Source organism: Ochotona curzoniae, unplaced genomic scaffold (assembly GCF_017591425.1).
Source record: "Ochotona curzoniae isolate NIBS_2020 unplaced genomic scaffold, NIBS_Ocur_1.0 contig_2699, whole genome shotgun sequence".
Classification (NCBI taxonomy): domain Eukaryota; kingdom Metazoa; phylum Chordata; class Mammalia; order Lagomorpha; family Ochotonidae; genus Ochotona; species Ochotona curzoniae.
In genome coordinates this window covers 3,621,702-3,644,470 of record NW_024465561.1, presented here as the reverse complement: position 1 = coordinate 3,644,470, position 22,769 = coordinate 3,621,702, and the positions used below count along the sequence as shown (strand labels likewise).

The 22,769-nt window shown below is 54.2% G+C and overlaps 1 protein-coding gene and 1 long non-coding RNA gene across 2 annotated transcripts; both read right to left on the bottom strand.

Annotated features, from left to right (window-relative positions):
* Window positions 1–1,476: 1,476 nt before the first annotated feature.
* Window positions 1,477–3,200, bottom strand: LOC121153671 (galectin-7-like). The gene is made up of 4 exons (XM_040976358.1): window positions 3,181–3,200; window positions 2,777–2,865; window positions 2,037–2,238; window positions 1,477–1,617 (listed from the first exon to the last, which is right to left on the bottom strand). Exons 1-4 carry the CDS (start codon window positions 3,193–3,195, stop codon window positions 1,504–1,506), a joined length of 420 nt encoding a protein of 139 aa, XP_040832292.1. The 5' UTR covers window positions 3,196–3,200; the 3' UTR covers window positions 1,477–1,503.
* A 2,790-nt stretch (window positions 3,201–5,990) lies between these two features.
* Window positions 5,991–20,694, bottom strand: LOC121153673. Its single transcript, XR_005883436.1, has 3 exons — window positions 20,606–20,694; window positions 17,029–17,096; window positions 5,991–6,117 (listed from the first exon to the last, which is right to left on the bottom strand). It is a non-coding gene; the product is annotated as an uncharacterized LOC121153673 (long non-coding RNA).
* Between the last annotated feature and the right edge of the window lie 2,075 nt (window positions 20,695–22,769).

Genomic DNA, 22,769 nt, shown 5'->3' with positions numbered 1-22,769 from the left:
GGTTAGGATGCAGAGTTAAATTCTTCCTCACTCACTAAGTTGTTGGGGATTTCCCTGCTCACCTGCCTAAAACTTTTCTATTCCTCAATTGTTAAACGCAAAGTGCTGTTAAAACCGTGCTTAATCACTACAAACTGCAAAGTTTAAATTGTGGGTTAAGAATCTCCCTGAAAAGCTTTTATCAATTTAAAACCGTTAATGTTAAGCAAGCTGTAACTCTAGAGAAACTTTGATTGTACTCAGCTGTTATAAGTGATGGATGTCAATGTTCCTTTCCTGCTCCTGTGCCACTCCGATTTAGGTTAAACAAAAACATGTTAGCTCGGGAGAAATTACAGCTGTTATATTTCTACCTTCTACTAAGGACCCCTGGATGCATCTCCTGGAGAACACCTGGCTGATGTGGCCCCATCTCTCCGCCCCTTTTTCAGCCGGCCGGCCCCTATCCCTGATATGCAGCCAATGGTGAGTCTCTGGGGAAAAAAGGATGTTGAGTTAGATGGGGGAACAGGCAGTTAGGGTGTGTGGTCCCTGGTGAACTCATCTTTGTATAATATAGAACATTTTTCTGCTCTTCCAAGCATTTATCCCCATTTTTCTGCTCTTCCAAGAGCATGTTCCACCAGCGACATCTTTCAGGCCTAATTTTACAAAACACAGAAGGGGGATTTGTAGGAGGACAATGTGACCCTAAAGGGTCAGCAAGCACAGCATTACAGCAAGCACAGTTGATTGGATAATAATTGCATGAGAACAACTGAATGGCCACCTTTTGTGTACCTGATTGGATATCATTTGTATAAGAACAGTTGAGTGGACAGTATGTGTGTGAGAACACTTGGTGGAATATACAAGACAAAAGGATTTCCAAACAAAAGCATAGAAACTGTTACTGGGTTTTGTTGATGAGCTCAATACTTCCTCCCTTGTCCCATACGACCCTCAGTGTATAAAGTTTGATGCTTGATGCCACTAATAAACTTCGGCTTTGACCATCAGTCAGGGTCCAGGTGTTATTATCGGCTCCTTGCACCAAGTCCATCGCTGCGGGACAGCGACAAGGGACCATGGGATGGAAGGAAGAGATGGAGAGGGGCAACGGCCCCAGAGTCGCTTCACCGCGAGGGTCCGCGGAGGCACCAGGAGAAAGGGGCTCACCAGGAGTGGGTGATGTCCATCTCAAGGGGCACCTGGGGAGAGCTGAGCAGCTCTGCCTCCAGGAAGCCAGCAGATCAACCCCAAAGCAGGTTCCAGACTCCACAAACCCAGGGGCCAAGCAAGCCCTGCTCTACTAGAGCCCCAAAAATCCCCAAGGGAATCGCGCAAATGAGGTGCAGGTGCCCACGAACCCTGATCCGGCAAGGGACTCACTGCAGGGGACTCACCTCCCGGCCCAGCCCAAAGCCTCGAGCATACGAAGGGACACAAACACACACACACACAATTGTCACCGGTTTACATTTTATTAGCCGCCCGGGCAGGTCCAGCCACACCCGAGTCCGCTCAGAACACGCACACCGAGGTCAGCTCCACGTCCCCGGCCACCTCGAGCTGGCGCACGCTGGCCGGCGGCACGCGGTGGCGGAAGTGGTGGTACTGCGAGTCCCCGACCACGGCCTGCGGGACAGGGCAGGGCTGGGACCCGCGCAGCGACCCACGGGGCCCCGGGAGGTGGGAATGCGGGGCGCCTCTGCACCCCACCCTCGACGCGGGGCTTCTCGTGGGCGCCAGGGAGAGGGCAGCTAAGGGTGGCACCCGGAGCATCCCTCTCCTCGCCCCCCACCAGCCTGGACACCACCTCCAGACCATCAGGTCCATCGGGACCATGGGTCCTGGCTCAGGTGGCCCTGCCCAGGGAGCCTTGCAGTCCACAGCTGCGTTCCCGCCCACCCCTCCCCACTCGACACCCACCCTGGGGACCCAGGCTCTCCTCTCCTTGGTCCCCGCCCTGCACTGCCCGTCGCCTGGGGGAGCTCTGTGGGACACCCGGTCGCCCCACACCACCACCACCAGCAGCAGCAGCAGCAGCACCACACCTTGTAGCCATCCCCCGTGACGATGAGCAGCAGCTCGAAGGGCTGTCCACGCCGGAAGGGCAGCCCCGGGCCGCGCTCCTCCTTGCCCCAGGCGCCCTGTGCCAGGTTGTTGAAGACCACCTCGGATGTGTCTAGCCGCGGGTTCAAGTGCAGCGCTGCGTCGGCGCCCTGCTCCTCACTGCACAGCAGATTCACGTGGAACCTGCCAGTGGCCAGGGCGGGGCCAGGTCAGCCACCCCAACAAAGACTGTGACACCGCGGGCTGGCTTGGGGTCTCCCCACTTCCAGGGCACTCTCAGGTGCCAGGGCAGTGTTACCCTTGGCACACGCCAGGGCTGCTGGCTGGGCACCTTGCCTGCAGGATCCTGGGAGCTTGTCAAGGGGTCTCAACTCCTGGGGGCCTGAAGCCCCCACACCCTGGATGCCCAGGATGGCTTGATGAGGTCTGCAGAAGCCAGGCTGCCCCTGGGATTCAGGGCTGCTCCCCTCAGCTCACAGACTCTGGGAACCAGGACACACGGAACCATGCTGCCCACATCCCAGAGTCTTAGGGAGAGGGGCCCTACTGGGCTGCCAAGGGGGAGGAGGCCTCTGGGCTGGTCTTGGAAGAGCAGGAAGGGCCTGGTCTGCTAAGACCCTGGGGGCAAGGACGATTCCAGGGTCCCTTCTTCACCGGGTAGGAACAGGGTTCAGTGGAGCCTGGTGAGCCCCAACTGGCCCTTGGGAGGCTCGGGTCTCACCTGCCAGCCTTGTCAGGAACGACACCCCGAATCCTGAGCACATTGCCTGCCTGGACGCCCTCGGGCAGGGAGGTCTTGTGGGGGACGCTCTGCCAGGGGGGAGATGGGCCAGGTCACCAGAGAGACCAGGGTGGGGTCAGGGCCAGGGGGCCGGGGAAGAGAGGGACACGTAGGAAGGGTGAGAGACAGAAGGAAAGCGGAGGCTGGGGGAGACAAGGGAGGCCCCTCGGAGAGTGCCCCACAAGACCACAGCATGGAACAGGGGACACCCAGGCTGGGCAGGGTCCAGCTGAGACCACAGCCCCCACGGGCTCCCAGTGTCCTCCCCTGCCAGGCTCTCCCCAGACCCCAGACCTCAGGGCTGTCCAGACCCTCCCAGCCCCCACCCCGCCCTGCACACTCACGGAGCTTCCTGACATGGTGGAGCCGGAAGGACAGTGGCAGTGGAGGCCGGGAGATGGCTGGGGGCCTTAAGTACGGCAGAGTGGGGCTGGTCCCTGTGACTCAGCCCGCCCTCCCCACCCTCCACCCACACCTGGCACAGACCCTGGCCCTGGGGCAAGGCAGGCACGGCTGCTGCGCTGCCACCTGTTGGGTCCTGCTGCTTCTTCCACAAGGGTCTGGGCCCCACATGCCTGGGGGCTCACCACTCTGGAGATCCCTCGCGCCACTGCCACACTGAGAAGCAACCTTCCAGCCAGGGCAGGAGCCTGCCCCACCACCCTTCCACCTACACAGGGTCCTCCAGCTCTGTGAGGCCCAGGCAGGTTGGCACCCACGGGATCAGCGTGGCCACTGCCCCAGGACCCTCTCCCAGCCCTGCCCTGGGCCTAGGACACGTGGCTACAGCACCTCTTGGTGTGTCTGCACTGTCCCCACCTCCATCACCAGCTCCCGTGGGGTCCAGCACCAGGGTCCCGGCTCACAGGGCCCTGCGGGTGGTGGACGCTCGGGTAATCGGGGGCTCAGTCAGATGGAAGCAGCCCTGACTGTGTCCACTAGCTGCCCGACTGGTCTGTGTGTTCACCGCGCCCCATGGCCAGGGCCACTCATCACCCCATTTTACAGATGCTGTGAAGTCTGGCTTCCGTGTGACATGCCCAGTTCTGCACCTGCTGTGTGAGTCCTGGTCCTCCTATCAAGAACCCTGCTGTCCTCCCTGCCGAGGGGTAGAGTGGGGTGAGGTGCAGCTCGTGTGTGTGTGTGTGTGTGTATGTGTCCTGGCACCCACCTCTGCTCTAGGCAAGAATGGAGACAGAGTGGGGACCAGATTCCCAGCCCCCATTCTAAGGTCCCAGAGCCCCAAGACTGGAAAGAGAATTCCAGGAGGTGGGAGTGGAAGGAGCTGAAGGATGTTTCTGGAAGATGGGGAGGGTAGAGTGGGGGAACTGAGCAGACACTGTTCCCACCTGCCCCCTTTGCAGGATCCAAACCCCTCAACCCAGCTCAGAGCCCCACTCCTGCCCCACCCAGCAGGTGGCAGTGCCTGGGGCAGCTCCAGGCTGGGAGTAGAAAGTTGGGGTGGAGACCAGATCCAGGTGGTCTGTGCCCTCCACCTTGTCAAGGCCTCCCAGGCACTGTGTTCCCTCAGCAGGTACAGACCTGTGCTGTGGGGAGCAGAGCTGGTTGGAGGGCAGGTACCGGTCTCCTGCAAGCACCCCACACTGTGTAGAGTTGCTGGGTTCTGGGAGCTGTGGCCCCTCCCTCTTCCCACAGAACTGTCAGTCACTTAGGAGGCTCCGCCCCCTCCCACCCACTCTTGTCCTGGTTGCACTACCCATGACTCCATTAGGAGCCACCTGCAGGCTCTGGCTTGTCTCTGGGGGCTGGCCAAATGATTCCAGTTCATCTCTTATCAGTGAGCAGTGGGTTCTGTTCTGGGAACCATGGCTGTGGCACCCTGAGGGACTGGCTCTGCCTGGTGCTGTGAGCAGGTGACGGCACTGCTGAGCTCGAGGGACGCATGTGCACTTTTGCATTCCTGAGCCACTCGCTAACGCCCTATTTCTAAATGCACCATTCAGAGCACACGCCCTTTCAGCGAAAGTTGCACACATGAGTGCATGCGACGCCCTCCCCACTCTCCTTCGCTGGGCATGGACCACACAGCAGCCCCTGCGCCCATGAGGCCACTGCCACCCTGAAGAGTCAGGAAGCACCGCCTACCAGTCACCATGAACAGGGGCAGCCCTGGGGGACACCTGTGACTTTAGTTCCAAATCCTGAAGTGGAAAAGCACCAACTCATGAGGCAACTTCCACGGGGAAACTTGTTTCCTAAACTTTTATACCACTGCCAGTTCTCACCGTTCTGTTTCCCATTCATATTATTTCTTTGAAAGGCAGAGCAGGCAGACACGGACAGAGATCTCCCATATGCTAGTTCACCTTCCGAATGCTGGCAGTAGGCAGGGCTGCGCCAGGCTGAAACCAGGAGCCTGGAGCCCCCTCGGGGTCCCCCACACAGTGGCAAAGACCCAAGTGCTCGAGCCCTTCCCTGCTGCCTGCCAGGGCCTCTGTGGAAGGCAGGAGCAGCTGGGGAGGGAGGGAGTAGCTCCAGCAAGAGACATGAGCGTCTTCACAAGCACTGGGGTGGTTGGGTCAGACATGCATTGTTGGTTTTCTTTGTAATACAGTATGACATATGTAACACAAAACTTAAAGATTTTATTTATTTTTATTGGAAAGTCAGATATACAAAGAGGAGGAGAGACAGAAAGGAAGATCTTCCGTCCATTGATTTACTCCTGTAATGGTCGGAGCTGCACTGATCTGAAGCCAGGAGCTTCTTCAGGGTCTCCCATGTGGGTACAGGGTCCCAAGGATTTGAGCCACCCTTAACTGTTTTCCCGGACTACCAGCAGGGAGACAGATGGGAAGTGGAGCAGCTGGACAAGAACTGGCACCCACACGGGATCCTGGTGCTTGTAGGAGGATTAGTCAACTGAGTCATCGCGCCAGCCCCAGAACTTACTGTTTTCAACTGCATGGCTCGGATACAGGCACTTGGTATGGCACCTCAGGCCATCATGTGATGCCCAGCTCACATCCGAGCATCTGGGTTTGTATCCCTGCTCTGTGGCCTAACGCGGTTGCCTACCAACGCACACTCTAGCGGGCAGCCCAGGATGCTCCAAGCGGCTGGGGACCTTCCATCCACATGGGAGACCCACATGGAGTTCCTGGCTTCTGTCTTCCATGTGGTCCAGCCTCGGGTGCTTGGCCAAGCAGTGAAGCCTCCCGCGTTCGGCCGGTCCTACAGCACAGCACATTCAATATTCCATGTCCGAGCTCCCGTTTCAGTCCGGCCGTGTGGCTTTCCACCTGGCTCCTGCTAACATCCTGGGAAGGCAACGGAAGTCGGCCCAAGTGCTGAGGTGCCTTCTACCACGGGGCTCTGCTCTCCCAGCCTCGGACACGCCTTGTACCAGCCATTGCAGCCATCTGGGAAGTGAACCAGCAGACGGAAGATCTTTTTTTCCTCTTTTGAGTTGTGTGTGTGTGTTTCGGGAGATCTGTTTCTTGGTTGCTCTGCTTTTTCTAACCAATAAATCCTTAGGAAGCTCCTGGGTCCTCTCCCGGAGTGCTCGGGCTCAGCTGCCAGCTCCCCATCCAGCTGCCTGCTGTGTAGACAGCAGGCAGTAGATAATGGCTCAAGGCTCTGGATTTGTGTCATTCCCATGGGAGGCTAGGATTCAGTCCATGGGGACACAAGGTGTGTGTGACCACGCCTCCTTTGGGTCTTCCACACGGGTACAGGGTCCCAAAGCTTTGGGTTTTCCTCCACTGCTTTCCCAGGCCACAAGCAGGGAGTTGAATGGGAAGTGGAGCAACTGGGATACAAACTGGTGCCCATATGGAATCCCAGTGCATGTAAGGCAAGGACTTTTAGCCACTAGGCTACTGTGCCAGGCCCAATAATTAATATTTTTAAAAAAAGAATTTTGTTTATTTGAAAGGCAGAGTTGTAGAGAAAAAGATTTTCCTTCCACTGGTTCATTTCCCAAGTGACCACAACCATTAGAGTTGGGCCAGGCTAAAACAGGAGTCTGGAGCTCCATCTGGGTCTCCCACAGCCTTGGGTCACTCTGTCGCTTTCCCCTGTGCACGAGCAGGGAGCCCGCTTGGAAGCGGAGCAGCTGGGATGCCAGTGCATGCTCATGTGGGATGCCAGCCCTGCAAACTGTGCTACAATGCTGGCCCCAGCTAGCGACTTCAATATGCCAAGCTTCCTGAGAAAAGTTCACACACTCAACATAGGAAAACGCTCCCTCTTGGTCAGCAGTCCTGCGAGGATGTCTGACATCAAGAAAGCAGACTGGGCAGGTGCTGGTGAGGCCGTGGAGGGCTGCGAAGGCTCACTGCCCACCGTAGAAGTGTGTGATCAGCCAGCTGCTGTGGCAAGCAGTCCTCACTGCACATGTGTGGGGTCACCCCCAAGGCCCCCAACAACGCCACAAGCCAGAACGTCCCCATGATGAACGACCATATTCAATCGCATGGAAGCTCTAAGTCCAACTTTCACTCCAATCACACGCAGTGCGGGCTCAGGGGAAGACCAACACGAACCCACCCCGGGCAGGGAGTGTGTGGCGCAGCCCCAAATCCACGGGGACACAGGCCTGTGCACAGGGTCTCCCTCCTGCCTGTGCCCAGGCCTCCACCTCGGGCCCAGGAGCAAGGCACATCCCAAATCCACAGGGACACAGGCCTGTGCCCAGGAGCGAGGTGCACCCCAAATCCATGAGGACACACACCTGCGTACAGGGCTCCACCACGGGTCCAGGAGTGAGGCGCACCTCAAATCCGAGGGGACACACGCCTGTGCACAGGGCCTCCCTCCCAGGCCTCCCAGGCCCAGGCCTCCGCTCAGGCCGCCCCTTGCTCAGATTCCTGGAAATCTGCTTTATCACAAACAGATCCTCATCAGACAGAAGCTGTCAGCCCACACCCAGAGAAGCATCACTCCTTGATGTTCAAGTTATCCAGAAAATGCAGAAGGAACTCAAGTGGCAGCCCACTGATATCAGCACAAAGTCATCCACTCCTTGAGGCACGTTGGCATGCAGGGAGTGAACAAAGCGGCCAGACGGGTCGCGACACGCCGGGACAGCAGCCGCCCGCCAGGGCCGCCCACGTCTGGCTCCACATGAAATGGATGCTTAGTGGTTGCCAGGGGATAGGAGGAGGGAACAATGGGAGTGGCTGCTAATAGGTATGGGTTTGGTCTTTCTGGGTGGGAAAGGATGATGAATTTTCCAGAAGCCGATTGTGGTGCTGCTTGTGCAATATGGTGACAGCACTAAACACACAGCACTGCGCATGTCAAGTGAATGAATGCACGGCGTGGGAACTACACCTCAGGAAGTGTGATTTTTTTTTTTTTTTTGGACCACTAGTTAGAAGGCTTGAGGAATGGGGGAAAGTGGATGAGACAATTGTTTCCAAATTTTTTTTTCCCTGTATGTGGAGGAAGGGAGGAGAGGGCCACTCCCAGCAGCCTAACTGCATCAATCCTGGAGATGTTGCAAAGGCCACTCAATGTCATCCTAGGGTCCCCAGTGTAGAGCATGTTCCCAAGGCATTTTTGATAGTTCTTGTTGATTTCATTGCTGCAAGGTTGAGTAAATTCTTCCAAGGTCAGGGCCCGGCGCGGTGGCCCAAGTGGTTAAAGGTCCTCGCCTTGCACGCCCGGGATCCCATATGGGAGCCGGTTCTAATCCCGGCAGCCCCGCTTCCCTTCCAGCTCCCTGCCTGTGGCCTGGGAAAGCAGTCGAGGACGGCCCAAAGCCTTGGAACCCTGCACCCGCGTGGGAGGCCCGGAAGAGGCTCCTGGCTTCGGATCGGCATAGTATCGGCCCATTGCGCTCTCTTGGGGAGTGAATCATCGGATGGAAGATCTTCCTCTCTGTCTCTCCTCTCTGTATATCCGCCTTTCCAATCAAAAAATAACAAAAATAAATCTTTAAAAAAAAAAATTCTTCCAAGGTCCAATGGCTCACACAGATCCCCCTAGAGTCTCCACTCACCCAGATACTTGCTGTCAAAGCTGGACTGGGAGAGTTGTTCAATCTGTTCTCCCCCTCCATGGTACTACATGTCCTCTGCAGGCCTCAAACGACCTGTCATGCCCCCATGTGCACCTGGATATGCCATCCACTGCACATGCGTTAGCAACTGAGGAAGGCCAATTCCAAATCCTGTGATTTTCTCCTTGGTTGGAGTTCTGAGACCAGCGGTCCAGTAGGGGAGGTCCCCAAAGAAACTGCACCAGAGGTGACCCCTGACTCAATTCCTGTTGCTCACCCTCTTCAGTCTACACACATACACGGGTGTACTGTTCTTAACCCCGTCTCATATGCAAACCAATGGATGCTGCAGCCAAGCCCAACTATCCACCATGCACTGTGCCTCATGTACACCAGCAAGAGCTGCAGTCTAGTCAGAATGACTCCCAGAACCTCCCGCCAGGCCCGCTGCCAGCCCTGGTTCCTGTGTATGCTGGCATGTGCAGCAGACCGATCCAGTTGGTCCCGTATCCTAATCTAGTTCTTGTACACATCGATGAGTGTTGGAACCTAGCTCAGCCTGACCGACCCCACTATCCAGCCCACACTTATGCTGGCAGGTGCTGCCACCTGTCTAGCCAGGTCACCCCCAGCCCTGGTTCTCCATGCTCACCAGTGGAAGCTGCAGCCCATAAGAGGGGTGTTTCCCTACTGGGCCCACGCCCAGCCCCAGATCTTGCACTCTTCATGAATTACTGTGTTCTACCCTGACAAGATTTGCCCCCATTCCCAGCACTTGCCAGTTGATGCTGCAGCAAAGCCCAGCCAGCCTGCACTTACTCTGCCTCATGCACCAGTGGATATGGTCAGTTGACCCAGCCTGGCTTTCCCCCTATCTCAGCGCACATTCAGGCCAGTGGCTGTTGGAGCCCAGTCCAGCCAGGTCCATCCCAGGTCCCAGCCCTAATGTGACCTGGATGGTGCTGTGGCCCATAACCTGCCCTGCACCCAGTCCTAGATCTCATGTCTGATGGTGCCTTCTATGAACTGGCTCAGGCCAGCCCACCCCCAGACCTGAACCACACATGATGCTGGCAGGTACTGTAACCTGGCCTGGTCTGAGCTGGGCTGCTCTCAACTTCAGTTGTTCTTGTGCTCACCTGCAGGCATTGGGTCCTGACAGAGGAGTTCCCCTGTGAAATTAGTCACAAAATGGAATCACTTTAGTTCAGGCCCGCATAAGTTTGTTAACCTGCTCTTTCTACTTCTGTGCAAAATGCTTTGCCATCTTCTCACTCTTTGGGCCAAAGCACGAGGAGTAACATGCCCTGCCAACAACCCTTGGTTTCATGAATTAATATTGTAAGGTCTGCTTCCCCATTGTTCTCGCGGCTGCCTCCTGTGGCAGCAAAACTCACCTGGTTCTCACAACTGTGTAACTCGCTCACTCTATAAAGACCCTTGTAACCCTCATCCCAAAGTCGCTGTCTGTGGAAAGGAGAGCTGACCCCAGCCGGCTGGTCTGTCTACCTGCCTGCTCAATAAGCTTTGCTGCTTTGCAGAGTTGTCCGGGCTGGACTTCTTGGGGAGAGGCTTGGCTCGGATGCAACACCCCAAGCTCCTCTATCAAGTCAGCTCCCAGTCTCAGATCTTTCTTGGCCCAGCCCGACTTGGCCCTCCTCCTGTCCCGGCAGGTACAGCAGCCTTGCCCAACTGGCCTGTACCTATTCCGGCTCTTACTGTTGTGTGCGACAGTCCAGTCCCACCCGGCACTCCCCCCAACGCAACTTTTGCATGGCTCACTAGGTGCCGAGACCTAGCCAGCTTGTCCTACACCTGCCCTGCCCCTCATGAGAGCTAGTGAATGCTGGAGCCTAACCCAGTCTGGCACACCCCAGGCCCAGTCCACATCCACGCCAAGGGATACTGTAGCCATGTCCAGCCCAGACTGCTACCACCATTCTGGTTCTCGTGTTCACTAGTGGGAACCTCTTCCCAGCCACGATGTCTTCTTAGCTCCCTGACCAGGTTTATTTCCAGCCATAGATCTTGTGCATGCTGGCGGTTACTTCTGCCCAGCTCAGCATAGTCCATCCTCTGGCTTGGCCTTCGCCTTCAGCTGCTGCAGCCTGGTCTTATCTGGCCAGCTCCCAGTCCTAACTCTTGCTGGTAGGTGCTGCAGCCTAGCCCTGTCCAGCCTGTCCCCACCCCTGGCTTTCATGCAGACTGGTATATGTATAGCCTAGCCTGGCATGGCCCACATCCTGGCTCCTACACATGCCAGTGTTCTACTGTCTGGCCTGGCCTTGCCCAGTCCACTGCCTCAGAGCCAACCCACACACTTGCCAACAAGTGCAGCCGTCTTGCGCTCAACATGACCAATACTTAGCCCTGACTCAATTGCTCACCAGCAGGAGCTATGGCCCAACAGGGGAGTTCCTCAAGTTCTCCCACAGGCCCACTCCCAGGCCCAGACCTCACGTATGCCAGTGGGTACTAGGCTCTTACCTGGCAATAGTCTGCCCCCTAGTCTCAGCCTTTGTGTCTGCTATTGGATGTTATGGCCCAGCCTGCCCCAATTCCTGGGTGTGCCTGTGGGCGCTGCAGTCTAGACAAGCCTGGCCTGTTCCTAACTCTAGTACCTATGAATGTTGGAGAGTTCCATATGTAGAGACCTAGTCTGCTCCATCCCCAGCCCTAGCCCTCGAGCAAACCAGTGGATATTACAGTCCCACAGATGTGAGCCCACATACTCTCCTCGGAACCTGCCCCCAGACCTGGTTCTGTCACATGCTGGTTAGTGTCACAGCCCAGCTTGACACGACCCATCCTCTTTTCCAATACTCACTGGCAGGTTCTGTGGCTCAGCTCTGCTGTGTAGGCCCCCACCCCAGCTTTAGTGTGTGCCAGTGGGTGATGGTCAATGTCAACCAGCCCAGCTCTGGTCTCCCACATGGCTGGGTGCATTGGTCCAACCCAGAAAGGTCCTTTGAATTCTCTCCTTGAAACCTCTGGCTCTCAGTCCCCTTGCTTGTCTTCTGAAGTCCCGCATGAAGGGTCAATCCTCACCTCAATGTACTCCCCCACAGCCCCCTCCCACATAACCTACACCCCCTTCCCTGACCAATCCACTGCTCCCACAACTGCAAGCACACGAGTTCCCCAGCCCAGTCTTCTGGCAGGGTGGCTTGCTCGCCTAGAACCCTGCCTGCCCACCCAGGAATCGAAATCCAGTCCTCCGGCAAATGTGCCAGCCTAGGACCCTACCCCTTCGCCACCCGGGACCCAAGCATGTTAACAAGTCCCCAAGCCCAGTCCACTAACTTGTCACACCAGCATGTCAGCCTGGGGCTCTTAACACTCCTCCCCCACCTCTGCCCGCCAGGGATCCACCTGTGGGCAGGAGTTGCCAGGCCCTCTCCGCTCCACTGGCCCCAGGGCAACTTCCCAAGCCCCACAGTCCACCTGGGTGCTGCTGGACGTTAATTTTAAAGATGTATTTATTTATATTGGAAAGGCAGTTCAGATTTATGGAGAGAAGAGACAAAAAGAAAGATCTTCCATCTATTAGTTCACCCCCGAATGGCCACAATGGCCAGGGCTGAGCCAATCTGAAGCCAGGAGCCAAGAGTTTCTTCAGGGTCTCCCATGCAGATAACAGGGTCTCAAGGCTTGGCCATCCTCGACTGCTTTCTCAGGCCCCTGTTTTCTCAGGAGCTGGATGGGAAGTGGGGCCACCAGGACACAAACTAGTGTTCATACAGGATCCTGGAGCGGGCAAGCTGAGGATCTTAGCCACTAGGCTACTGAGTCAGGCCCCTGCAAGTTAATTTTTAAGCTGGTAATTTTCTATGGGTTGCAAATGATACTGTACATATCTGAATGGGGTTTGGCACAATGTCAGCTCTGGGGCTGGCTTTATTATTATTATTATTATTATTATTATTATTATTATTATTATTATATTTTTAGCCACAATAGCTTGGGCTGGGCCGGCTAAAGCTAGGATGCTGGAGTTGTACCCTCATCTCCCATGTGGCTAGCAGGATCAGTTAATCTGGGTGCCGTTGTGTTGCTTTCTCAGACATATTAGCAGGGATCTAGATTCAAAACAGAGCAGCTGGGACTTGAATCGGCACCCCTGTAGAATGCCCATGTTGCAGGCAGTGACTTAAATTTGTTTCCCACAGTACCAGCACATCTCAGTGTTTTATAAAATGTTCTCCCTGTGCCTGGTGTGATAGCCTCGTGGTTAAATTCTCACCTTGCATGAGCTGGGATTCCACATGGTTACTGGTTCATGTCTCAGGGGCTCCACTGCCCATCCAGCTCTCTGCCTGTGGCCTGGGAAAGCAGTGGAGAACAGCCCAAAGCTTTGGGACCCTGCACCCATGTGGGAGACACAGAAGCTCCTGGCTCTGAATTGGCTCAGTTCTGGCTATTGCAGCCACTTAGGGAATGAACCAGTGGCCAGGAGATCTTTCTATCTCCTTCTCTCTGTATATCTGCCTTTCCAATAAAAATAAATAAATCTTTTAAAAAGTTCTCCCTTATATTTGGGGTTTTAATTTTTTAAAAATCAAAAAAAAAAAGGATATTTCTATATTCATTTTAAAGGCAGACTTACACAAAGAAGGAAAGACAAAGAGAGGTCTTCCACACACTGGTTCCCTCCCCAAATGGCCGCAACAGCCCGAGCTGAGCTGTTTTGAAGTCGGAAGCCAGGAGTTCTTCCAGGTGTCCCACATGTGGCCTGAGCCATCCTCTGCTGCCTTCTCAGGCCGTAAGCAGGAGCCGTATCAGAAGTGGAGCAGCCAGGACATTAAGCAGTGCAAATACGAGTTGCCAGCACTGCAGGCAGAGAGCAGCCTTTTAGGATATCACACTGGCCTGGCTTTTAAAAATAATCCATTAACACCAACGACGCTTGCTGGCAAGGATGCGGGGAAAAGGGAACCCTACTCCACTGCTGGTGGAGCTGCAAATTGGTACAGCCTTTATGGAAATCAGTCTGGAGAACACTCAAACAACTCAAAATCTGCATACCATATGACCCAGCAATAGCACTCCTAGGAATATATCCAAAACACCTGTTTTACGACAAACCAACATGCATCCCTATGTTCATAGCAGCACAATCAGTAATTGCAAAAACATGGAAGCAACCGAAATGCCCATCAGCAGAAGATTGGATAAGAAAGCTTTGGTTCATCTACTCCATGAAATACTACTCAGCTATTTAAAAAAACAAAATGCAGTTCTTTGTGGCTAAATGGGCCCAACTGGAAACTATGATGCTAAGGGAAATGAGCAAATCCCAAAAGGTGAGATACCACATGTTTGCCTTGATTTAACTTGTAATTTTTGTTTGGTTGTTGGTTATTTTTTGAACCTGTCATTGACACTGTCTCAACCCAGATGTTTCGAAGAATGGAACTTGCATTATTTTTAACATATTGTTTACCCAATACTATGTCAATTAATTCCATAATGTTGTATATTGATACTGAGGTTTTGTTGGGGCTTTTAACTGACCGGATCTTTACTCTGTTAGCCCTATCTTCAGACTAGAGAAGGTCTCCCCAAGAGGCCACTGAACTTATCTGGACAATAAGACGCTGGACTTTATGCTAGATATGTGTTTGCAAGGAACGAATCTCAACTGAACTTGAACTGTGGTTATGCAGCAAGGTGGAGGAATCCACTATGGGGGGAGGGGTATGGGAGGGGTGGGGGGAATCCCCAGTGCCTATAAAACTGTATCACATAATACAATGTTAACAACAATAAAAAAAAAATCCATTATTGGGTCTGGTGCGATGGCCTAGCGACTAAAGTCCTCGCCTTGAACGCAGCAGGATCCCATATGGGCACCGGTTCTAATCCCAGCTGCCCGGCTTCCCATCCAGTTCTCTGCTTGCTTGTGGCCTGGTTTCCCAGTCAAGGCGGCTGATGACAATTGTTTCTAGTTCTGCTCTCCTGAATTCCTGGCCTGAGCTTATTTGCTGCTCCATATAAGAGTGTGTTTCCCAAATAAACTGGAGCTGCTTGGATGGAACCCCTGCCGTGTCTGTCTCTCTCGCATGCCAGGAGGCTGGGTGGCGGGCAGCAGGCTCACCCCAACAATGGGGTACTAGAGGAATCTGTGGGGGAGACCCCGCAGGTCCCCATACGGGAAGACCATGACACAAACAGGTCCCCATATGAGATACTGAGTAATTGTGACACAAACAGGTCCCCATCTGGGATGCCGCATCCCAGGTGGTGGCTCTACCCTCAGGCTACACGCAGCCCCTTCCTAAGGGCCCGTGCTATGTGATGGGGAAAAGAGAAATGGGGTGGGGGAGAGGAGGATGCAAAGAGACCTAGAGCAGGGCCTCACATGATAGCCTAGTGGCTAAACCTTGTATGTGCTGGGATCCCATATGGGCACCAAATCATGTCCTGGCTGCTTTACTTTCCATCCAGCTCCCTGCCTGTGGCCTGGGAAAGCAGTCAAGGAGGATCCAAGTCCCTGGGACCCTGTACGTGTGTGAGAGACCCAGAAGTAGTTCCTGGCTCCTGGCTTTGGATTGGTTCAGCTCTGGCCATTGTGGCCACTTGTGGGGTGAACCAGAAGACGAAACATCTTTTCTCTCCTTCTCTCTGTAAATCGGATCTGCATTTCCAGTAAAAATAAATCTAAATAAATATATTAGACCGAGAGTAGGGACCAGGTTTTGAGACAACGCACCCTCATGGCTGCAAACAGACCCTGGAGAACTGCTAGGGCCTGACAGCATCAATCCATCTTGTAGAGCCCCTTGCCTCTGTTATGAGACGCCCCCCCCGACCCAACCCATTACACTGAGGAATCAAACCTCAACCAAGGGGCCGGTGCACTGGCTCAACAGGCTAATCCTCCACCTGTATGCTACACCCCATCCCTTATGGGTGCCAGTTCATGTTCCAGCTGCTCTACTTCCAATCCAGCTCTCTGCTTATGGCGACCCTGCACCCACATGGGAGACCCGGAAGAAACGCCAGCTGTTGTGACCACTTGGACAGAGAACCAGCAAATGGAGGATATTTGTCTCTCTCTGTAAACCTGTCTGATAAAAACAAATAGCTCTTTAGAGAAAAAAAAAAAGTGGACCAACTTCATGTGCGCATCACTTAGTTTCAATGTAGGAAGTCTTAGGAAGGGAGTGACAGCAGATAGAGGTCGGTGCGGGCTCCCTGTCACAGCGCCTCACTGTGGCCACGACGGTCCTCACACCCGCTCCTCTTGCCCCTCCCCGTGCACCTGCAGCTCTGGCCACTGGCACACCCAAGGTGCCCAAACACGATGCATCTGGCTCCCAGTATGGAGTTGGAGGGAGTCTCAGTCCTCCTCACTGTGCCCAGACATGGCTGTGCCAGGCAACCCAACACATGGCGGCGAACAAAGATTCTCCCAGAGAACAGGGCAGAAGCAGAGACCCCCAGCAGACCTCACCCGAGAGGAACGCAAGAGGCAGCCAGAACAGAGAAGGCCACTTTCCCTGCTCTGTGTTCCCGGGGGGTATCATCTGGGACCTGGTGGACATGGAACAGATGCTCCTCTTGGGACCTACACAAGTCCTGATGGTGACAAATCAACAGCCCATGCTTGAATTAGCTCCGCCCAATTTTCTGAACAACTTCCCATCTACCAAATTTAAAAACTGAGTGCAAGGACCCCCTGCACAAGGAAGTACCGAGCATTCTTTGTCTCGGAGGGGGGGCGCCACTGGAAGGCAACCAACAGCATGGTGCATGGCTTTCCCGCCCCGACACCTCAGCGGGTGTTTCTGAAGAGTAAGGCCTTTCCTTTTCCCTCACATCCGGTCGCTGGAACGGAGAGGGTGGAAGCGGGACTTGAACCCAGGGACTCATGTGGGCAGCAAGTGCCCTGAGTGAAGCCTTCGCCGCACTGCATCCCGCCCCTGGCACTCCGTTCTGAATGGGAACACTTTACAAACACCCCATTTCCCAGACTCTCAGGAAGCTGCAGTCCCACGGGACTGGGCTGCAAGGGAGAGGAACCTGAATGACAGGTTTGCGATGGAGATGCGTGTGGGAAGCCCTGGTGGCGGCGGCTGGGTAGGCTTCCTGTGGCTCGGCCTCCTGGCTCTGCAGCATGCAGGCGCCTCCCATCCATCCTTCCCCAATCCCCTCTGGCGTTTCTGAAAACTCCCTGGGCGCCCAGCACCCCAGCTGTGAGAGCAGGGCTTTGGTGACTCACCCCATCACGTTCTAGCGAGGCTGCGAGGCTGCGCTCAGACCTGGCCAGGCCGCCGGAGGCAAGAAGAGCTGCAAGAGACCAGACCAAGTCAGTTCTCAACCACCAGGTGTGACATGGATAAATGGTATTAGCCAGACACCCCTGTTGCCACCCCCCCACACACACACCACACTCCCCTAGCTCTTGCCATGAGGGTCCTGGCCAAGTGCTCAGAACTCTAGGACTTGGCGCGATAGCCTAGCAGCTAAAGTCCTTGCTTTGCCCACTCCAGGATCCCATAGGGATGCCAGTTCTAATCCTGGCAGCTCCACTTCCCGTCCAGCTCCCAGCTTGTGGCCTGGGAAACAGTCGAGGACGGCCCAAAGTCTTGGGACTGAGAAACCTCAGTCAGGATCCCAACCATTTGCCCTTTGCTCCTTGCTAACTGTGGTGTTTTCTGCTTTACTTGCTTGGTTGGGGGGTTGGGGGGGGTGCTGACAGGTCACGCAGGCAGAGCACGCCTCAGGCAGGAGCCCCTGGTGCGCTTTTTAGATAAGACTTGCTCACTACCCCACAGCACACCAGTTTGCACTATTTGAAAGTTGCTCCCTTCGAATCCACCAAGAGAAGCCTGTCAACTTTCTCTTTTCAAAAGTTAACAGTTAAATTGACCAATCACGACTGTGTAATTGTGTGGAACTAGCATGCAGTGCATAAAAACCCTGTGCTGTCCAACCTCGCGGCCCGCCCCCACTCCTGCTGGGCTGGGGGAACGGCTGGGAGCCCAGGCCAGCCTGAATAAACCGTCCTTATGCGTTTGCATCCACTTCAGACACCTGAGGATTTCTGGGGAATCTCAAAATCTGGGTACAACAGGACCCTGCACCGGCATGAGACTCGGAAGCAGTTCCTGGCTTCGGATCCTCCCAGCCCCAGCTGTTGCAGCCAAGTGGGGAGTGAATCATCAGGTGGAAGAGCTTCCTCTGTCTCTCTTCCTTTCTGTACCTCTGACTTTCCAATGAAAATAAATCTTTAAAAAAAAAAAGAAAGAAAAAAGGACAACTCCACCTTCCCACCGTTTCTTTTAGTCTTCTTACTGGTCATAAGTAAATGAAGGCATTTCCTCCAGGCAAGCCCTGCGTGAGGCAAGCAAACGTGACGATACCCTAGGTTGAGTGGACTTCTAACGTCGGCTAACAAAATAGTTGAAGCCACACAGCACTTACCGAAGCCATGTCTGCTGTGGTTAACACTGGGCCCAGGCTGCTTGAGGCTGGATGACCAGCTCAGCAGAGAGCTGTGGTGGGTGACTTACAGCTCCTTCAATCTCAGAAGTGCTTTCCCCAACGTGCAAATTAGCAGGAGGACTTTTAACAGGAGAAAGGGGAGCAGGAGAGGCAAGGGACAGGAATGGGTCCAGCTGATGGGCGGTCAGGCAGGTGTTTGTCCTGACACGCCAATCGGGGCAGTTTCTTTGAGATGAAGCTCAGCTGTTCGTAAGCAGGAGGTTGGGAATCCTATCCTTAACAGAGGTCCCAGCAAGTGAGCCCTGAAATTCTTAGGAGACGCCTGTTGAGTAGGCCTTCTGCTCAGGCACGAGATGAGCAGTCAGCTTGTGTTTCTTCTGCACGTGGAAAGGGAGAGAGAGACGTGCTCAGCAGGGTTGCAGGGTCAGGGTGGCTGGGAACCAGAAGTGGAGTGATGGACAGGTGCCATTCATTCATTCATTCAGAGCATCCTTGCTCAGGGAGGGGTGCGTCCTGCCCCACCCTGCCCCCATCCATCACCCCCAGGGCCTGGTGCTCCTGAGTTGCTAAGAGACCCAGGAAGTGAACTGGTCATGAGACCACTTCCTGTCCAGTACCTCAAGAATGGTGGAATGAGCCCGGCGTGGTGGCCTAGTAGCTAAAGTCCCTCACCTTGAATGCACCAGGATCCCATATGGGTGCTGGTTCTAATCCCGGCAGCCCTGCTTCCCATCCAGCTCCCTGCTTGTGGCCTGGGAAAGCAGTCGAGGACAGCCCAAAGCTTTGGGACCCTGCACCCCCGCGTGGGAGACCTGGAGGAAGTTCCTGGCTCCTGGCTCTGGATTGACACAGCACCGGCCGTTGCGGTCACTTGGGGAGTGAATCATCGAATGGAAGCTCTTCCTCTGTATATCTGACTTTGTAATAAAAATCTTAAAAAGAATGGTGGAATGAGGGCCTGGTGTGATGGCACAATTGCCTGATCTTCACCATGCAAGTGCCAGGATCCCATACGGGCATTAGTTTGTTCAGCAACACATATACTATACTTCAGCAGCACATATACTATAGGGGCATTAGTTTGTGTCCTGGCTGCTCCACTTCCCATCCAGCTTTCTGCTTGTGGCCTGGGAAAGCAATAGAGGATGGTCCAAGTCCCTGGGACCCTGCACTCGCATGGGAGACCCGGAAGAAGCTCCTGGCTCCTGACTTTGCATTGGCTCAGTTTGGGCTGTTGTTGCCATTTGGGGAGTGAATCAGCAGATAAAAGATCTCTCTGTAAATCTGATCTGCCTTTCCAATAATAATAATAATTAAAAAAAAAATGATGCAATTAGAAGCCAGGACAGGAAGTGGGCTTGTTATCAGAGAAGAATCTAGAACCAAAAGAACAGCCTTTTTCAGGACTCCAGGATCAAAGCGTCAGATTTTGCTCTGGGAGATCAAGGGTTACGAGGGAGCCCAGACCTCGGGGCGCCTGGGTCTCAGGGCTTCCTGCCCCACCCTCCTGCTCCTGGGGCACAGCATCTTGTCAGGCACAGAGAGCTCACACACAGCGGCGACCAGAGGAAACGCCACGATGAAGAACCGATAGAAACCTCCGTGTCTTGGTTTTTCTCTCCCACTCCTGGGAATTTGATTTCTTCCTCATAACAGGTTCCTCCTGCCTAGAGAGAACTAACATCTCCCAGCTCGCTAACCCCACGGGGGTGACTCAGCACACACCCCACCACCCCTTCCCACGGCAGGGCAGGCATTCCCCGGCATGGGGGAGCCAAGGACCTGGCCCAAGGGGGTGCCCTCCCTTAGGCTCCAAGCAGGAAGGAGGATTCATAAACGTGCCCCAGCCACTCCCGCCTCGTACGTGGACAGCTGCAAGGCTTACCTTAAAGGCCTGCAGGTCAATGTTGAGAAATTTGTCACTGTCGGGGGACGGGAGTATTTGTAACAACCCACAGCCCCATCTAAGGAGATTTTCAAGCCCTCGTGAGCATTCCCAGCCACCCAACAGTGGAATCAGCTGGGTTAGTCAAGGCCCTGGGGGAAGCCAGCCAACCAGCAGTTGCCCATCAACTTGATCAGCCCAGTGGGGTTGGCTGAGGCGTGGGTCCCCAAGGCGTCGGGCTCCAAGCTGGGACTCCGGACACAGGATCTGGGTGGTTTTGGGTTTTTTTTTGCTTTGTTTTTTGGTTTTTTTAGAAAGACACAGGAGAAATTGAGGAAAAAATCTCTCTCTGCCCTCCTAAAGAGGTGAAGACCCTAATAAGGGGCTCCCTTCTGGGGACTCCGAAGTGAGGAAATTCAGATACTGCCACCCCTTACTCCATATCTCACTGTGACAGAAGACTCACCTGCAACAAAAAATACAGAGCGCCCACGTTCAACCAAACCGGGGTGGACAAGGTGTTTATGCCGCAACGCAGAGCACCACAGGCCCAAATGCGCAGAATCGGATCGGAAGGCCTTTATGGGGTCGGGGAGGCGTGGCCACGCCCTCCCAGTCTCTGGCTCCTCCCCTTCGGCGCCCGCTGTTCTGCGCAGGTGCTGTTGCTTCTGATTCTGCTATTACACCTGGGACAGCAGCCCCATATGGCCCTCGTGCACTCAGTGGGAAACCCAGCCGGAGCTCGGGGGTCGTGGTTTGGTTTGGGCGAGCCCTGGCTGCGGCTGGTAACTGGGGAGTGAACCAGCAGATGAAAACTTATGTGTCTGTTTCTCAGTTGATTTGTCTTTCAATTAGATGCAACTAAATATCCACTTGAAAAATAAATCTTTGACTATACAGCGTGTAAAGAATGAAGTGACAAGCAGACAGGCTGGCTACTCCCACTGTTTCCTTTACTTGATCTGAGTAAATAAACATGGCTTTCCTTTAGCGGCTGCCACGTGAGGCTGATAATTTGCAGCCACTCTAAGCAAACCAAACCCTTGTGTTTGCTAACGAAATGATTTATATTGTGTGTAACCAGGAACCCTGCCCACCTGCTTCAGGGGAGAGGCAGGAGATAGGATGCTAGGAGCGGCTTTCACCCAACGACTGTGCCATGATCCTGGCTCTTGGTCCTTCCGAGCCCGTGTATACTTATCCCATTTGTCCATGTTGTCTCTTCCAAAATTCACCTGTTTCTATCAAGTCAGCAGTCATGCCAGGACTCCAGCCATTCCCAGCAACTGCTGGATAACCTCTAGATCCGTTAGCAAGGGACTTGGATTTCCTAGCTGGGCAGGGACAATGCTCTGACACACCCTAAAAAGGTTACAGAAGCTGGACCTTCCTACTTCACCTGTCATAAAGAGTAAGGAATGAAAACGAGGGAGTGGGGGGAGGGGGCAGCCGAGCAGGAGCTGCCTTCCTGCTGCCCTGTCCCACCCACACTCCCTCCACCAACTTTGTGCTCCCAGAAAAACCACAACCCCCAGTAAATCACCACCCGGAAAGGATGCCAGCCAGAACAATCGACAGCATTGCCCAGAACCCAGGACCAGCCTGGAGATTAAAAATAAGTCAGCGCCGTCCAGATGGGAATGGGGGAAGGGTAGGTTACAAGCAACTGAATGCAGCATCCCGTGGCTTCCCGGAGAAGATGGAGACCTTTGTTCTAAAGGATCTTCTTGCAGGAGTTGGTGTCTGACCTAACGGTTAAGAGGTCCACCTGCCACACAGCAGGACCTGGGGTCAATTTCTGACCTTGCTTTTGATTCCAGCGTGCAGCTGATGCTGCCCCCGGGGAGGTGATGCTGACGCCTCGGGTGCATGTTTGGGTTCCTGCCACTCACTCGGAGAGCTGGCTTGGGTTCCAAGGAATCCGTTTCATCCCCAGCCTAACCCTGGTAGTTGCAGGCATTCAAGGGAGTGTACCGGTGGATAAAAGGATTCTGGTTTTTTTTTTTTTTTCTTTTTTTCTTTTAATTTATTTTTATTATTTTTTTTATTGAAAAGGCGGATATACAGAGAGGAGAGACAGAGAGGAGAGACAGAGAGGAAGATCTTCCATCCGATGGTTCACTCCCCAAGTGACCGCAACAGCCAATACGAAGCCAGGAGACTCTTCTGGGTCTCCCACGCGGGTGCAGGGTCCCAAAGCTTTGGGCCGTCCTCGACTGCCTTCCTGGGCCACAGGCAGGGAGCTGGAAGGGAAGCGAAGCTGCCGGGATTAGAACTGGCGCCCATATGGGATCCCGGGCGTGCTAGGCGAGGACCTTAACCACTGCGCCACCGTGCCGGGCCCGGATTCTGTGTTTTTAATGAACAACTTTTGGAAAGACATGTTTGGGACTGTCATTCCACTCCCAGCAATATACTCTCAAAAGAAATAAAAATAGGTGCTCACACCAAGAACTGACTAGGACTTGTTATATCAAGTCATCACTCATGATTAAAAAAAAAAAAAAAACCCACAAGCTTTCTTTAGAGGAAGAAAATTTGGCCTCTTTCATCTCAGGGTCCGAGCCTGACCGGAAATTTAAGAGACAGATGAGACAGTGATGGGAACTCAACACTTTTTATGACATAGG

Bases quoted from the DNA above. Each gene is read 5' to 3' on its own strand.
- LOC121153671 (XM_040976358.1), bottom strand. The intron at 2,239-2,776 runs GTGAGACCCGAG...GGCCACTGGCAG, and splicing joins GTTCCTGACAAGGCTGGCAG to GTTCCACGTGAATCTGCTGT. The intron at 1,618-2,036 runs GTGTGGTGCTGC...CCTGTCCCGCAG, and splicing joins TCACGGGGGATGGCTACAAG to GCCGTGGTCGGGGACTCGCA.